The following is a 17,565-nucleotide window of genomic DNA, read 5'->3' as shown; positions in this document are numbered from 1 at the left end:
CTGATTTGTTTCTAATTAATTAATTATTTATTCTGATTTTTTTCTTTTGTTTTTCTAGGATTTTGATTGTCTAGTTAGAATTTGCAATGTCTACGAATTTATCAAAAAAAGATAAAAAAGATATTGGTTGGAAGTATTGTTATCAAAATGAAGGGGAAAAAGCTGTTCGGTGCAAATTTTGTCATCATATATCGAATGGAGGGATTACTCGCTTGAAGGAACATTTAGCTCAACTCAAGGGGTTGGCACCTTGTGTTAGTGTTCCGGATGATATTAAGAAAGAAATTAGAGAATCACTTGACAAAATTAGAGCATCTAAAAGTAAACAAACTGAATTGTTACGAGAGATCGGTGAAGGTCCCCAAAGTATGAGTACGCAATCATCAAAAGTTGGAAGTGTAGGGGAAAATTCAATTGGATGTTCTGGTAGTGGTGAATCAAAAGGTAAAGGTACTCTTCATGGGTTTGTTAGTTCCGAACCTCGACAAACAACCCTAAATTCGACATACAAAAAGATTTGTTGGTTGATGTGAAGCGTAGAATTGGTCGTTTTATTTACTCTGCCGCACTTCCGTTTAATGTTGTGAATGATCCTTATTGGTTGTCTATGGTTGAGGGTATTGCGGAATATGGAAGAGGGTTCAAGCCTCCTTCAATGCATGAGTTAAGAACTTGGATACTTAAGGCTGAGGTTGATGGCATCAACCTAATATATGAGGAGCATAAAAAGACATGGAAAAAATATGGATGCACTATTATGTCCAATGGTTGGACGGATGGAAAGAATAGAAGTTTGATCAATTTTTTAGTAACTAGTCTCGCCGACACTTTTTGAAATCTATTGATGCATCAGCTTCTATTAAAAATGGGATATTGATCTTTAAATATCTTAATGATGTTGTTGATGAGGTGGGAGAGGAAAATGTAATTCAAATTGTCACGGATAATGCTTCGAATTGCATTAAGGCGGGGAAAAAAATTATGGAGACTAGACATAGAATTTGGTGGACACCTTGTGCGGCGCATTGCATTGATCTAATGTTGGAGGATATTGCAAAGTTGAAGATTTTTTCTGACACAATTGAGCATGCTAAGATGGTTGTGAAGTTCCTTTATGGTCATGGGACTATACTTTCTTTGATGAGAAAGTATACAAACGGTAAAGAAATTCTCCGTCTCACTGTTACTCGCTTTGCTACTTCATTTCTCACTCTTCAGAGTATGTATAAGGTTAAAAGGCCACTTGAACAAATGTTTGCTTCCGAAGATTGGGTTAGTTCACCACTATCTCAAACAACTCAGGGGAAGGTCGTGAAGAGAATTGTTATTAATGATCCCAACTTTTGGCCACATGTTGCATTTTGTGTTAAGAGTGTTGTTCCTCTTGTAAGTGTGTTAAGGGAAGTTGATTCGGAGGAGAGATCGGCCATGGGATATATTTATGAACTTATGGATAAGGCAAAAGAGACAATAAAATTTAATTGTGGGGGAGTTGACAGAAAATACAAACCCATTTGGAAAAAAATTGATTCACGATGGACTCCACAACTTCATCATCCTCTACACGCGGTCGGGTACTATTTGAATCCGCAATTGCGTTATGAAGAAAGATTTTCTTATTGTGATGAAGTTAGAGATGGATTGTATACTTGCATGGATAGGATGTTGTCTTCTGATGATCGTCTTAAAGCGGACATCCAATTGGACTTATATAATAAAGTGAAGGAGAATTTGGAACTCCAATAGCAAAACGAACAAGAATGTTGCGAACTTCGGGTAAAATTTTCTTCTTGTAACCGTTCTTGTAAAATTATACTAGCATTCATATTTTAAAATTATATACATTCTTGTAATTTTTTTTAATGTTATTACTTATTAGTCTCGTGGTGGGAACGTTTTGGAAGTAAGACACCCGAGCTTACTACATTTGCAATTCGAGTGCTTGGTCTCACTTGTAGTGCTTCGGGATGTGAAAGAAATTGGAGCACTTTTGAATCGGTGAGTATTCTAAGTTTCTAACTCTACTTGAATTTTAATTGTTTTATAATTTTCATATCATTGTTTATTTTTATATATATATGTTTTCTTTTTTGTAATATTAGATTCATACAAAAAAGAGAAATAGGCTTGAACATGCAAAGTTGAATGCGTTGGTGTTTGTGAAATATAACTTCAAGCTTAGGGAGAGAAGTATTAGGAGGAGAGACAAGATTGATCCCATTGTAGTTGATGAAATTAATTCAGATGATGAATGGATAACTGAGAAAGAAGGTCCAGTTCTCCCCGTAACTACTAAATGGCTTGAAGATGATGAATTATTTGAAAGTGATCCTATTGTGAGTGTGCCATCTGCTACCTTTGAAAGTCTTTTCGACTCAGATAAGCGAGTCGAAGATGTTGAGGATATAGTTGAAGTTGCTCCTACGAATTCAAAAAAAAGAGTTGCTGAAAATTCAAGTAAGCACTAAGTATATGCAGATTATTTATTTATATCTACTTCACCTATAATTGATTCTTAAATGTTGTATCTCTTATATAATAGGTGGAAGCAAAGACAAACAAGCAAGGTTGAGTCTTGTTGATGTGGAAGATAATCATCTTGATGCTGAAAATTATGGAGTAATTCCAACTTTTGATAGTGGAAATTTTCCAACCATAGACACTATTGATGATGATAGTGATATAGAGTTGGATGATACTGATTATTTTTAAGTTATGTTGTTTTAATTATAAGACTTTTTAAATTGTTGGTATGGGATATTTTGACATGTAATGAATTATTATGATTAATTTTAGGTTATGTTATTTTTATTTTACTTATATAAGTATATTTTATTTTTTAAAATTTAAACATTGACGTGCACGAAAAGCTTGCGCTATACGCTACGCTATTTACGCTACGCAATGACAAGACAAAAACGCTATGAACCAACGCTACGCGATTTAAAACACTGGTCAATATCCACACTAGCATGGTTAGGTAGAAGAACATCTTCTGCTGTCACCGCTTGTTGAAACTATTTTAAGATTGTTGAATCTTTATCCACAATATGCGGGAGAGATAGGGATTTCTTATCTGTCAAGACGGCTTGAGCTAATTATCTCAAGTTGCTAGCCTGGCTGAGTAGGTCGATCACCGACTTCATCTGAGTGGGAGTGGGAATTTGTCAAGCCGTCGATTTGCCAAGTTGTCGAGTCGGCACGTGCTCCAAGTGTTGAGTAGATGAAACTGATGCCGAAGGCTCGAGACGGACGTCAAATAAACCCGAAGCCTGAGTTAGCGTTGCGTGAGGAGCGTCGTCCGATGAACAAAGACACTGAATCCTGCAACAAGACAATCTCCTAAAAACATTCATCCCCTCCAGTAATACTACGAGGACACACTTGGATGTCTATTTTTGGATAAAACAGCGAGACCTCGAATACAACCTAGCATAAATTATCATAGCAAACTAAGCGTACACCTAAACGCTATCAAGGATGATCACGGGTGTCTACCGAATGAAGAATTGCATGACATAACGAACTAGGAAGAAATGAGGGAATATGATGGAATTCTCTTTTATTTTTCCTTCTATTAAAAATTCTTCACAAAATTCTTTCCATCTTTTTTTCTTATTCTCCGTTGCTTGTTCTGTACAAGCTTATTTAACTTTCAAACATGTATCACGGCAAATGGCATGCATGCAAGCAAGGCATGTGTAGAAGCAAATACATGTGGCATGCAAAGCATGTGTCATGCAAAACAAAGCAAACGCATGTGACACGTGGAGTCAAGAATTCAAAAGAGGATTATGACAAACATTGGCTGATTCACGTGGACACGCTATGCCCCAAACACGGTCAAGAACCTCTTAGGTTAGTATAATCCAAGCCATAGCTTCGCACCCCCTCCTACATTTTATACCAGTCTTAATGCCACAAGTCGTAGTCATGTTCTATGCACATTTTTCCAACATGCAGCACGTTAGCAGCAAGATTTTCTTGGATGCATGAATATAAAGAATCAGAACAATAACAATCAAGCAGCCACAGTCTGATGGGAGGAGTCAAAGCCAAAAAAAATTATTTAAAAAAAAACAAAGACAAACGTTCTAATACCTGCAATTTCCGTGAGGGAAAAACGATAAGGAAGAAGAAGAGAGAAATGTGATCAAGCCACGCAAGGCAAATCCAGGAAAGACGCCACCCGCCCACCGCGAGAGGAAAGAGAAACTCTTCAGCTTTCCTTTCCAGAGGGGGCGGGAGGACGGTGCTTCTTCGGCCACTGCCGCCGCTTTGTCGCCGCCGATCAGCGAAGAATTAGGGCCTGTTTGGGAGGAAGTGAGGGGAGGGGGTAAATAAGGAGAGGGAAGGGGGGTGAGTAAGTAAAGGTGAAAAGGTACTTTGAAGGGAAAGGCAGAGATCGGTAAGGTTTAACCTTCTTTCCCCAATTTCTTATATCTCAATTTGGGGATAAGTAATGGGAAGTGAATCCAAAGATTTTTTTTTTTGCATTTCCAATTTTATAACTGTTTCTAAATATTCCTTCTCAATCCTTTTCAATCTCATATTTATTTTAAAATATTAATTCAATCAAATAAATATCTAATTTTGGAAGTGAGTATATTTTTATAGCTTTATATGCTTAACATTCATCCCCCCTCACTTTCCTTCCAATCTTTTTTCTTTCCTCCGTTGCGTTGCCATTAATGAATACTCTCTCTCCCAAATGAAGAAATTTGTATTTTCTATATTATTTTTTAATTTTATTTTCTAAGAAAATAAAAGATACGTTTGATTTGTATTTTTTATTTTTATTTTTCAAAAAAAGAGATTATGTTTTCTAAGAAAATAGAAAATACGGACATTTTTCAAAAAAATAAGAAAATATAGGGTGCGTTTGGTATGCACATTTTTCATTTTTATTTTCTAAAAAACACATGTTTTCTAGAAAACAGAAAACGACTTTTTATCATTTTCTATTTTTTTCTAAAAAACGCTAGTTATTTTTTTAGAAAACAAGTACGAAAAACGCAAACCAAACACTATTTTTCAAAAAATGCACGTTTTTCAGAAAATGAAAATAAAAAACACAGGTACCAAACGTACCCGTAATTTTCTGAAAATAAAAACGAAAATGCAACCAAACGCTCATTTAATTTCACATCCATTTTATTTGCTTCCCCTGCCTTCCTTTCTAGTAATAAACCTTCCTCCCATCTTATCCAAATGAATCCTAAGCCTCGGGAATTAGATCCGTCAATTTAAATTGGATTTATCGAGTTGGTTCATCCCAATAAATAATTTAAATATATTGAATTAAAATTTTATCAATCTATTTAAAGTATGTCAAGGCAAGCCGAGTCCCTTAGACCCGTAATCTACATAGGTCAATCCGCGACAAGCTTGGGTTGACTCATGAGTTAGAAAAAAAATAATGTTTTTTCTCCTAAAGTTGAAAATTTTAATAAACTCGTGGGTTTAACTCGCTTAATATGTAATTTAAACTTAATTTTTTTAATCTTTATATATATTTTTTTAATTTTTTTTTATTTTTCGATGGGTTCATAGGTTAGCTCGTCGAGTCCACAATCTGTCTTAAGTTAAATTAGATTAAGGATTTTCCAATCCACTAATATGATGGATCAGTCCTCCTCATCTCGTTCCACCAAATGATAGACTATGGGCAATGTCCACCTCACTATAACACCACTATTTTCAATAAATAAATAGTCTGTGTATTATAATAATCGTTGAAAATTAAAAATCACATATGTATTTAAATTAATGGAATAAATATTTAATTTTTTCAAAAGCATTTCCTCAATTAAATAAATTAAATAAAGATTAAAACTCATTTTGCACCTCATTATTTACCAACCTTTTACTTTACCTCTCATAATTTAATAAATAAAAATAAAACACCCTCTCAAGTACAAGACTAGTTTATCAACTAATTTACATTTAAAAATAAAAAAAATACCATATATATATATATATATATAAAAGGGGTGGCGTAGCCACCTTAAGGAGAGGAGATGCGACCGCCCCCTCTCACATTCGAGACATTGATTTATCATCATTCAATGTTGAAAATTGAAATTGATCATATATTTAAGAAGTTCATGACCTAAGTTATCCATTGATACCGCTTCTACGAGAAAATATCACGATTTAAAATGTAAAATACTGAATTTTAAAATAAAATATATAATAATAAATGGATAAACTAAATCGTAGATATAAAATAAGAAAGTTAAATTAAAATTGAATCGAATTTGAACTAAATTAAATGTGTAGATATGAAGATAAGTATTATATTAGTTCTACCATAACTTCTACTATAATTTTTTAAAAACTTATTACATGAATTTTAAAAATACAATTTAAAATGTATATGATTTTAAAAAATATCACTTGAAATCTAAATGGATCGAGACAACCCGGACTCGTTCCTTCTCCGGAACCCGAATCCGATTCAGGTGGCGGATAGACGAAGGTAGCTCTTTGCCTGCCGAATGGCGTAGGGAACCCGTCGTCGTCTGTCTCCTCTGCTCCCTTCGGCCTCACCCTCCTCGACCTTCTCCTACGGAGCTAACATGTTGCTGTCTCCCTCTCCCCAACTCGCTTGCCGCTACTCCTTCTCGGTCTCTGGCAGATCGTTGCTTCGGCCGGCGGCGTTTCCCGCCGTCTCTCGCCTGCGGTCATTTCTCCTCATCCATCGCTCCCTGCGAGGTTTTTTTTCTTGATTTCCTCTGTTTCAACAGTGAAGATTCTTAGCGAGTAATAGCCTTAGGGCTGAAAGTTTGTTCCTTTGGTCTCTCTCTAATTTGATGCCTTACACCAGTGTTTAGGGCTCGAGAGAGTCGATTCCTTTAATTAAATGTCAAATATTCGATGTTTCTTCATTCCCGCCTTTTTTCCCTTCTCAAGTTTGCATTTCGCCTTTTTTTTCTCTCGTCGAGTCGTATTGTTGCAGTAGTTTCTTGCAGAAAATTGGATCTTTCCAAATTGGTGTCGAGGAGCTCATTCAGTTAATATGCGCACTGTCTACAGTGAGAGCGGTAGCTTCCACTGAGCAAGATGTGGCAGGGTTTGATGAGATGGCTGCTGGTACTAAGAGAAAATACTACATGCTTGGGGGTAAAGGGGGTGTAGGAAAGACGAGCTGTGCGGCTTCTCTAGCTGTTAAGTTCGCCAATAATGGTCATCCCACCATTGTCGTGTCTACAGATCCTGCTCATTCATTAAGCGATTCATTTGCACAGGTATGCAATCATCAGTGCTTCTTCTTTTGCTTGAATTTTAGAATCCAACTACAGTTTTTAATTCATTTGTGTTGTGGTAATTAGTGTTGAATATGTGGCTATTTTAGGATTTGAGTGGAGGAACCTTGATGCCTGTGGATGGGCTGGATGGACCATTGTTTGCACTTGAAGTAAGCACAAAATCGACCAAATTAGTTTATTTATTCGGAATTGAACTTCTAAATTTTCCTAGGCTGATAAGTATACCTTTATGCTTCTTTATTGTCATTCTTGTAGTAGACAAATGTAAGTTGTGTATTTTGTTTACAGATAAATCCTGAGAAAGCAAGGGAAGAATTTCGTTCTGCAAATAAAACAAGTGGAAGTTCAGGGGTTAAGGATTTTATGGATAGTATGGGTCTTGGAATGCTTGTTGAACAGGTGCAACGCTATCTTAATACTTAGATTTTATTTTTTCCGAGGTGGACTTTTAAAATATTCATGAATACAGTCATACAAATTGATCTGGTTACAGAATCCCTCACATTTGAGGCTCTATAATCCAATGGCAACTTATGCTCCACTTTCACATGAATCATTAAATAAAAAAGAATTTTTGTTCTGAAGGTAATTTTATATTGGATAAATAGCTAGTTGTATCAGTCAGTTTGCATAATTATCAGCTTCAATTATCTGGGTTGAGAAAATAATAAAATTTGGCAGAGCTTCATTAGAATCTTAAATAATTTTCCTAACAATCAATTCTTATCAATTGAGCTCGACATGAACAATGAAAAATAGGAAGAACTCCAAAATCTGTCACCCGCCAATTTTTAGCCATGTGAAATATCTCTGTACAATTTTTCACTAATTTGTTTGGATAAGGCTTATTCATATGAAACTTCATACAGATTATCTCAGTTGTTCTACAGTTATCAAAAAGATTCAAAATGAGTCCAAGAAAATCTAAAGCTATACAAAACTGTTATGATCTTTGATTCTTTATTGTCAACAAAGCTGAATTATCAGAATAAGCACACAATATGTGTTTCTATTAAATACCTTATTAATATTAAGTCAAAAAACTCAATGAAGTAGCTGCTGAAGTATTTAATTTATTTAAATCATAATAACCTGTGTCAATGATGCATGTGATGTGCCTGTTTTTTTTCTTGAATCAAATTAATCTTTTTTTATAGTATCCTTTTTCGGATAAAGATGGTATTCTTCTGTTGGTCAGTTCACTCACTAAAATAGGTTCATTTGGGTTAACTTGTATATATCCTCTTATTGGTATAGCTAGGAGAGCTTAAACTAGGAGAGTTGTTGGACACTCCCCCTCCAGGATTAGATGAAGCTATTGCAATTTCAAAGGTATGGATAATATGCCAAAATATGTAGTTCTGAGTATAAAGGGGCTGTTGATTAACAATTTTTTAAGACTTACAGAAAACTAAGCGTGTATACTCTTGTTGAAGGTTATGCAATTTGTTGAAGCACCAGAATACAATAGTTTCAGCCGTATTGTTTTTGATACTGCTCCAACAGTAAGCATACTCAGTTGAAGGGGGGATCTATTCCTGGTGCTCTTTCTTGTTTTTCCTGGAAGTTTGATTGTAATATCTTACAGGGCCATACTCTTCGGTTGTTATCCTTGCCAGACTTTTTGGATGCTTCAATTGGCAAAATTTTGAAGGTACGTTTTCTAGAATGACACTTTGATTATGTTCAGCACAGTCTTTTACATTCCTGTCAAATACACCTTAGTTTTTACCTGAAATTATTTTATCTATTTATTTGTTGATTTATTATTAATAATAAAACAATGTGGCATAAATGGACTCTGTTTCAGTATATTAGCATGTTCCACTAGTAATAATATTGGATCTATTCTATGCTTAAATCTATGAACTTCGTATTTCCAAGTGTATCGGGGTTTGAATATATATTATGATCAGTTTTGTTGCAGTAGGGCTGATGATTATCATGATTCTTTTGATGCTTTGCTGAATTAACTTGTTTGTAGATCATGTTTGTTTGTGTTGAATTAAGAAGGTGAATGGTAACGATTAACGAACAACTTATGTTGCTATAACCTTCATGTTTGAAAGGTACGAAAAAGGTGAATGAGGATAAGAAGGCCAAAACTCCATGTTTGATGGGATTGCACATACAATCATCGGACGTGTAGTTTGCTGGGGCATATTGTTTGGATAACTAACTATATGTAGGTTTCTCCCACCTTGCACATAAAGTTCATGCCTTTTCTGTCATCTCATCCAACATTATGTTCTGATATGCATGGGTTAGCTTTGTCATGGGTTTACAACTTGGGGTTTTGATTTAGCCCATTCTGAACTTCGTCCTCTTGGTTTCCAAATATCAGGAGATAATGCTTAACACTACTCATGCCTTTTGACCATACTTCAATGTTTTCGTGTCTACCTGCTAGTTCATAAGTGTATGCTATTAGTTAGAACTAACAAGGCACATCCATAAGTTTCAAATTTTTTATTTACCTGAAATAAGACATTATTCTACTTTGCTTCTTCGAAAAATATGCTGCTGTGTACTTTCCCAGCTAAGGGAAAAGATATCTTCGGCAACATCGGCTATTAAATCTGTTTTTGGACAAGAAGAACCAAAGCAGGATGCTGTAAGTTTGCTATAGAGGCAAAGCAGAACTACGTCTAGCAATACCTTTAACTTCTATTTTGTGTACTCGCATAGGCTGATAAACTTAAGCAACTAAGGGAGAGGATGATAAAAGTGCGGGAGCTTTTCCGTGACACTGAATCAACTGAATTCGTTATCGTCACAATCCCAACAGTAAGATGTTGCCTTAAATTAAATCCATATTTTTTTCATTCTCTGTACTACGGGTATCAGCCTTGCGCTTTAGGTAGTAGCTACAGACTTGGTCCTTCAACTTTATTGTTCTAATGTTGGCAAACATGTGAGTTTCTTATGCATTATATTCAATAAACTTTATCTTACTGAAGGTCATGGCCGTCAGCGAGTCATCAAGACTGCGTGCTTCATTGAAGAAAGAAAATGTACCAGTCAAGAGGCTTGTCGTCAATCAGGTTCTCCCACCATCTGCTGTTGATTGCAAGTTTTGTGCCATGAAAAGGAAGGTAAAATGAAAAACCCACAGTATCGAGAATTATGTTTATTTTTCCTCGACTTTATGTGATCATGTCTATCTCTATACCTCGCTCTCATGTCATGATATCTTTTTGAACAGGATCAAATGCGTGCGCTTGAAATGATCTATAATGATCCCGAGCTGCTAGGATTGAAGTTAATCCAAGCACCGCTGGTTGATGTGGAAATCAGAGGTGTTCCTGCCCTAAGGTTTATGGGGGACATAGTATGGAAATGATCACATATTCGAACTGTGGATTTCGTCCTAGCGCAACATCATGTTACTAAGCAGCAAAGCCATCGCTTCATGGATGCCAATCGAAGTCTATGAAGAATACCAGAAATCCATGGTGGCATTTTATGTACCTCACATGAGATAGAGATTCAAACCTTGTTGAAGAATACCCCCAACCCTCACTTTTTGCCCTTCCTCGAAACAAGTTTATAAGGACATAAATATATATTGCCTTTGTGGTGCAACTGATTAGCACATTCGAAGGTTTATCAACTCGGAGAAAAAGAGAATCTCATTTTTCATTTTGTTTATCTAAGTATTCTTTTTTACATTAATCATCGATAAATTCATTAGACATATTCAAAATACATCATCGATAAATTCATTAGACATATTCAAAATACGGTATCGTAGTTTTTGATAAATGTAAAAAAAAATGGAAATTTGAAGTTTGGTTGTTATGACTTCAATCCGATAGGAATTACAAAATTTTGAAACTTTGTAGTTATTTATGTAGACATGAACCATTATAAATGATCCTGTCCGAACAGTTGACTCAACGGACGCTGAGCACGTGATGTTTTTCGGTTGCTGATGCGGGTCTTCGACTGGTCGTACGAAGCTCCGACGACCCCGCACAGAAGTCTAGCCGGGAAGGGGTTCCCGGCGGCGACCCTCCGACGCTCAAGTCAGGCAAGCAAGTAGTAAAGAAGGTGGCTCCAAAGCTTATAGAATGCGTACCTCCGGCGAAGTCTGCGGCTCTTTATATAGGGCGGTGAAAGAGCTACTACACGTCCACCGAGGCGCGTACATGTCCGCAGCCCATACCTCGGCACGTGCCTGTCAGAGAGCTTACCTGACGCCATACTGCTACAGTCCAATCACGTCTTCGATGGGACAACAGAATACTTCGTTGTCAGACTTGGAGTATGGCCTAGCTATAGGACTTGACGGCTGTCAGAAGATGTTCCTGTCCTTTACCCACCGCCCGGCTGGGACGTCTGTCCGACCGGCCGGCTCGAAGAGCGTCGTCCGGACGGCCTTCCTCTCCTGCGCCGGCCGGACGGCACGCCCGTCATGGCCTTCCTCCTGCTGGGGAGACTTCCGGGCGAGTACTACGTAAGGACTGTTAGTAGTATGTTATCTTCTCTGAAGCCTTCCGCTCGGCTCTTAGCTATTGTTTCAACTAAGCGTCGGAACTCCGGCCCCTGTCAGGGCACCTCTTACTGTTGGATGCTCATCGGTGGTCCGATCGGTCTTTTCTCCCAAGTCCGATCGGCTCACCCTTCGCCGATGGGCCCCCCGACCCTTTGATCTCCACGTGACGTTGACCCCTCGCAATGGAATCCTCTGTCTTAACCACCGGATCAATAAACAATGAAGCAAACAAGTGATTTAACTTGCCTTAAGTGCTCTTCTAGATGAGTGAGTATTTAATTCTTAGGACAATGATCTCTGTGTAAACTCTTGCCTAATGAAATATCTTTGTCATCCGTTTACTAACTCGGCTATCCGTTTACTAACTTGGCTATGTTCGTGAGGCGATATGAACGATATAAATAAGTTATTATTTTATGGTGGATGAATTAGATAGTTATTTTTTTAAAACCTTTGAGGTGAATCTCTCCTAATTATGTGAAATTTGAAAAGTTTTAAAATTCAACATATTTCGAAATCATTGTAATAAACTTCTTTATTGAATTATTGACTTATCCCAGGGTTATGATACAGCAGTAGGATATTCAAATTATCACTCAGACACTTGTAATTCGAGTCACCAACTATAGTAAATCTGTAAGAATTTTTTCTCCAAATGGGACACGTAACTAAAGGATATTGGACTCCTGGGTTGTTTGTTACGAGCACTTTTTGATTTACCCTTATGGCCGATAGGAAATTTTCATGGAATTGAGCCGGTCATTCCAGATTTGATGTTATCCAACTTAATTAATCATTTTTTTATTGAATTATTGACCGATAAAGGTTAAAAAATTACTCTATGATGGTTAACTTTAATTCAGTCGTTAGGGAGGAGGACGGTAAGATGATAAATTTCACTTTTTTATTAATATTTATTTACCATGTTACTAGTGATATGCTCATGGAGACATCTCCCAACCTATGCTAGCTACTGTCACGTTGCTATGTTCGATCAAGACCCGTACGTCTTTATATTAAGAGTGGCACATCAAGAAATATGATGTAATTATTTTTTTAATTTCTTATTTTAAAAATAAAAAAAAACATACTCTTTACCGTTCTAATAATTATGTCTTTTTTATTATTTTACTCATTTTTTTATTCCTTAACTAGGTAATAACTGTCTAGAATTAAGTTCACCCAGATCCATCTTAAGATCAGAATTAGAATCATCCAGACCCATCTTTCGACATTTTCCGAGAATAGGCTCTCCACCTATGTTCCCCATTAATCTGTGCTTCTCCTCTGTCATGCATCTCTTGCTCAGCGGAGTGCTCATGATAACAGTTGGGTACCTTTTAATTTTCCGTAACCATCAGTGTTTGGTGGGAATCACGATTCACCGTTCTATCCTAAGAAACAGACGACCCGAGAAAACCTATAAACATAGCCGGAGGTGGGTTGAATATATTTCAAGAAAACTGCATATTGCAAGCCTCGGTTCACAAGTTCAGCCGCTCGCATCGCTCGCCCGGCCTCATAGCTCGTTCGGTAGCTCGCATATATCGCTCGCCCGATTACAGCGCCTGCCCAGCCTCTCAGCACCCGAACGGCCTCTCGCTCGACCTATTTTCTCACCCAACCTCTTGCTCGGCCTATTTGCTCGTCTGGCTTGTCTGCTTACCCGACTGGCCACTCAGTCGATCGCTCGACTGCTTACCCGACTGGCCACTCAGTCGATCGCTCGACCTTTCTGCTCACTTTATCTACCACTCACTCGGCACGCTTGCACGACCGATCGTCCTCACTGCACGGTCGGTTGCTTTGCTCGATCAAACTTGCTCGCTCTTACTATCCGATCGACCTCTCTGCTATGCGACTCAAACGACGAGTTGATCGCTCACCTGTAGACTGCCTGCTCGACCTGTCTGCCCGATCGGCCAATCTTTTGATTGTCCGCTCGACTTGTATAACTCAGATCATTTCTATAAATAAGTTGAATTTAATTTTGTATAATTTAAATTTGATAAAGTTTTAAATATCTCCGACAGATTATTATTTTTATCCAATAATAAGTATTGTCGATGGCAAAATCGAAATGATTTTAAAGAAAATGAAGAGTCATTCAAGCTATTTTTAGAAGAGAAATGGTAGAGATCAAATAGAGAGTGGACAAAGAAATAGAAGAAACTAGAGCTTAGCCATAAGTTGAGCAACAATGATACAAGATCCCTAATACTAGTTTAACCATTTTGCAAAGATGGGGAGAAGCCTTCAAAAATGACTGCTACATTCCAACCAAATTCACTAGCTAAAGATGGCACCCTTGATCGAGATTTATTTAACATTTCGTGAGACAACATTCATGGTCTTCAAACCGCCATGGTACAAAAAAAATTGTGGGAAAAAGCTCTAGCTTAAGATGAAGTACTTGTCTAGAGAAAAAGTAATCCTACAAGCTAATGAAATATAAATCTTTTAATGGGTAATTTATGTTCATCATTTACTTTTTAATTTTTTATAATTTTCAACAAATATACTTTTAAAAGTGATGAATATATTACATTTATATGAGACAAAATAAAATTTTATTAATTGATAATATTCAAATATAAAAGGATAGTTAGTTATTTGAACTTCACTAGATAGCCTAAAATACATGATTTAAAAATATAATTTTTCAAAAATTTTGCTAGCTATGGGGTTCGAACCCATGCGCACTTATGTGCAGAAGATCTTAAGTCTTCCCCCTTAACCACTCGGGCAAACTAGCCATAATAAAGAGAAATTCATTTTTTATTTTATTTATCTAATTATTCTTTTTTTACACTTATACATTCATTAGACATATTCAAAATACGGTATCTTAGTTTTGTTGGTTTTGAATGATATTGTTTTGATAAATTAGACCGTAAATGTTAAAAAAAGAAAAATTTAAAGTTTGGTTGTTATGATTTCAATCCGATAGGAACTACACAATTTTGAAATTTTATAGTTATTTATGTAGACATGAACCATTGTAAACAATGAAATAAAAAAGTTGATTTAACTCGTCTTAAGTGCTCTTCTAGATGAGCGAGCATTTAATCCTTAGGACAATGAACTTTGTCAAACTCTTGCCTAATGAAATATCTTTGTCATCCGTGTATTAACTCGGCTATATTCGTAAGGTGACATGAACCATATAAATAAATTATTAGATTGTGGTGGATGAATCAGATAGTTATTTCTTAAAAACCTTTGAGGTGAATCTCTCCTAATTATGTGAAATTTGAAAAATTTTAAAATACAACACATTTCGAAAAGATCAAAAGCATTGTTATAAACTTCTTTATTGAGTCATTAACTGATAAAGACTAAAGGATTACTCTCTTATGTGATGATTAACTTTGATTTTTTTTGATGTACTCCCTCCTGAGATAGTTGTTAGGAGGAGGACGGTAAGGATAATGAATTTCATTTTTACATAATTTGATAATTTGATGAGTTGTTGACATATTTGAATTAAATATCAATATAATAAAACCTCCACAAGTTAGCGTAGTTTATACCCGTATGAATATTTACTCTAATAAATTTTAAGATTAATTTCTGATGAACCCAAAAGGCAATTGGCACGTGTAATATTTCAAAACTTACGGGATATTCAAAGGATACCAACATTTTCTTCTTGAATAGTTTTTAAATTATAAAGATAATAATTTTAAATTAATAAGTTTAAGATATATTAAGATATCTTTTGTCTTTATTTTATTGAATTTATGAGCTGTAGTACCTATTTTATTGATTTTTTCTCATATATTATATAGTGATAGATTCTCTATATATGGATACGCAAAATTTTTTTATTATATTTTATTATTATTAATTAAGTTTTTTTTAAAAAAAGTTTCTTTCTTGATTAATGTCATATCACCTAACAAAGACATTTTTGATCATCTAATTATATATCAATACAATAATCTCTATGTTATTTGCATACTCATCTTAATATTCTTATCTTTGTAACTTTCATATTCTATTCGTGTACTTACTTGATAGCTCAATATTCAACTTTATATAATATATATAGTAGATCTAACTAAATTTTCTAAAACTTTATTTTTAAACTTTACATGTACCTCATGATAATAAAAAATATCTAACACTCTCCTGCATTTTAATTATCATTTATATCATACATAAAACATCTTTTTTTATAAAAAAGATTCTAAATACTTAAATCTTTTAATTACATATAACTCGATATCTTCTATTTTAACAATTATTTTATTATGCCCAATACTATTAAATTTAAATTTTATATATTTTATTCTACTATTAAACTTAAAAACCTTGAACTTTTATATATTAACATTCACTGTTTCAAAAGTCTTATTCATTGAAATAATATCATTTATAAAATATATGCATCAGGATATATATATATTTTTAACCAGCTATTTAATTTTTGTGATCGGATTAATTTTTGAGATGGATGATCAATATTAACCACTGGATAAATTTAAAAGGTACAAATAAATTCTACAGACGGTCCAATAACACTATTAATTTAAACATCATGGATATTTGATATACCTTATGAAAAGATATCAAAATCTCATTACATCATTACATAAATATACCATCCTATCCTTTACTTATCACACCGTCGTGACTAGGGGCATTAGCACTGGCGGAGCCCGGAATCATAGTCCACCTTGACTAAAATTATTATCAGGGCTAAAAGTCATAAAAATCCAAAATATAAGGAGTGATAAAGTAAAATCAATTTAATCATCAACTGGACCCCGGATTATAGTCAAGATAGGTCAATACTGCCATTGGGCATCCAGGTCACTTATCTTGGCCATTAATATAGAGAGATACGGATTTAGAGTAATCCAAATCGTCTTTTAAAATAATTTACGTTTTATAATTAAAGAGTAAAGAGGGACACTTTTTATTTTATTATTAAATTTATTAGGTTATCGAGAGATTTATTGAAATCCGCCAGGTCAGCCGACAGACGTTTCTCCAAGATGCGTGCAGAGCCAATCCAGGAATCGCAGATCACCGCTTGTCCTCAGCAAGCCTTGTGGACCTTAAGCTTACGTGCTTTTGTTTTATTGGTCAAAGTTGTCCTTCTTGTTTGAAATCACCCGGCTAATCTTGAGGAAAGTATCCTCAAATGCGAGGCGGGACCCACTCTCGTTGTTGGCTTATTAATCCAACGTGAACATTAGTTTTCCCAGACTTCCGTTGGTTTATCAACCGTCTTCATAATTTCTGGTGCTTATAAGTTGATAAGTCAGTAGACTTATCAAATCTGTGTTCATCAGCCTTTAAATGCGGCCCGCTGGCGTCCCCGATGCAGAGCGATCTCTAGTTCGTTTTTCCTTCCTTTCCTGCCCGGGGAAGGGAGCAGTCTGCGATCTAAATTATTGGTGCACCGTCTTCGCCTCGCTCGGATCGATCGTTGTCTCCGGTGACGCCGTCACCCGACCCCGGTCTTCTTCATCTCCGAGGTGAGCTCGGATACCCTCCCGGATCTTCCCCCTTTTGAGTTGGAATCGTCGGGTAAAAGTTACGGCTTCCGTTTTTTTCGTCCCTGAAAGTTCTCCAACTTTCGCCTGCCTTTCACCTCGTGTTTCTTGATTCTCCATTTTTGGCGTGGTAGTAAGAATCTGTGGGAGCCCTAGGCGTCGAGTCCTCTCCGATGCCGGACTCGGATCTTGTTTGAAGTTAAGGAAGTATTTTTGGCGGTATATGTCGGTGCCTTGTTCATTCATGCTTGTTGTTTAGCTTTGGACAGAGGCTTAACTTTGAGTTTTT

The 17,565-nt window shown here is 35.9% G+C and overlaps 2 protein-coding genes and 1 non-coding gene across 6 annotated transcripts in view; 1 reads left to right on the top strand and 2 right to left on the bottom strand.

The window, feature by feature from the left end:
• The window catches only part of LOC122002810 (protein-tyrosine sulfotransferase-like), a 38,830-nt gene extending 34,442 nt beyond the window's left edge, over positions 1-4,388 (bottom strand). The window contains exon 1 of one of the 3 annotated variants that reach the window (XM_042558149.1): positions 4,102-4,388. The gene's annotated coding sequence lies outside the window, so the exon portion shown is untranslated. The remainder of the gene's footprint in view (positions 1-4,101) is intronic. The other 2 variants (XM_042558148.1, XM_042558147.1) reach the window with 2 other exon arrangements.
• A 2,058-nt stretch (positions 4,389-6,446) lies between these two features.
• LOC122002811 (ATPase GET3B-like) lies at positions 6,447-10,922 on the top strand. 2 transcript variants are annotated; one of them, XM_042558150.1, is made up of 11 exons: positions 6,448-6,717; positions 7,039-7,250; positions 7,358-7,420; positions 7,560-7,670; positions 8,529-8,603; positions 8,708-8,776; positions 8,860-8,925; positions 9,811-9,885; positions 9,960-10,058; positions 10,232-10,366; positions 10,477-10,922. In XM_042558150.1, the coding sequence occupies exons 1-11, from the start codon at positions 6,582-6,584 to the stop codon at positions 10,612-10,614; spliced, it is 1,179 nt and encodes a 392-aa protein (XP_042414084.1). In that variant the 5' UTR covers positions 6,448-6,581; the 3' UTR covers positions 10,615-10,922. The 2 variants fall into 2 exon arrangements, with proteins under 2 accessions (XP_042414085.1, XP_042414084.1); XM_042558151.1 differs by lacking the exons at positions 9,811-9,885; positions 9,960-10,058 and having other exon boundaries at positions 6,447-6,717.
• Positions 10,923-14,441: 3,519 nt separating this feature from the next.
• TRNAL-UAA lies at positions 14,442-14,524 on the bottom strand. Its single transcript has one exon. It is a non-coding gene; the product is annotated as a tRNA-Leu (tRNA).
• Positions 14,525-17,565: the final 3,041 nt, after the last annotated feature.

The sequence above is a fragment of the Zingiber officinale genome, chromosome 7A, assembly GCF_018446385.1.
Source record: "Zingiber officinale cultivar Zhangliang chromosome 7A, Zo_v1.1, whole genome shotgun sequence".
NCBI lineage: Eukaryota > Viridiplantae > Streptophyta > Magnoliopsida > Zingiberales > Zingiberaceae > Zingiber > Zingiber officinale.
Note: the sequence above shows the minus strand (reverse complement) of the source record. Positions and strands in the feature narration are given on the sequence as shown.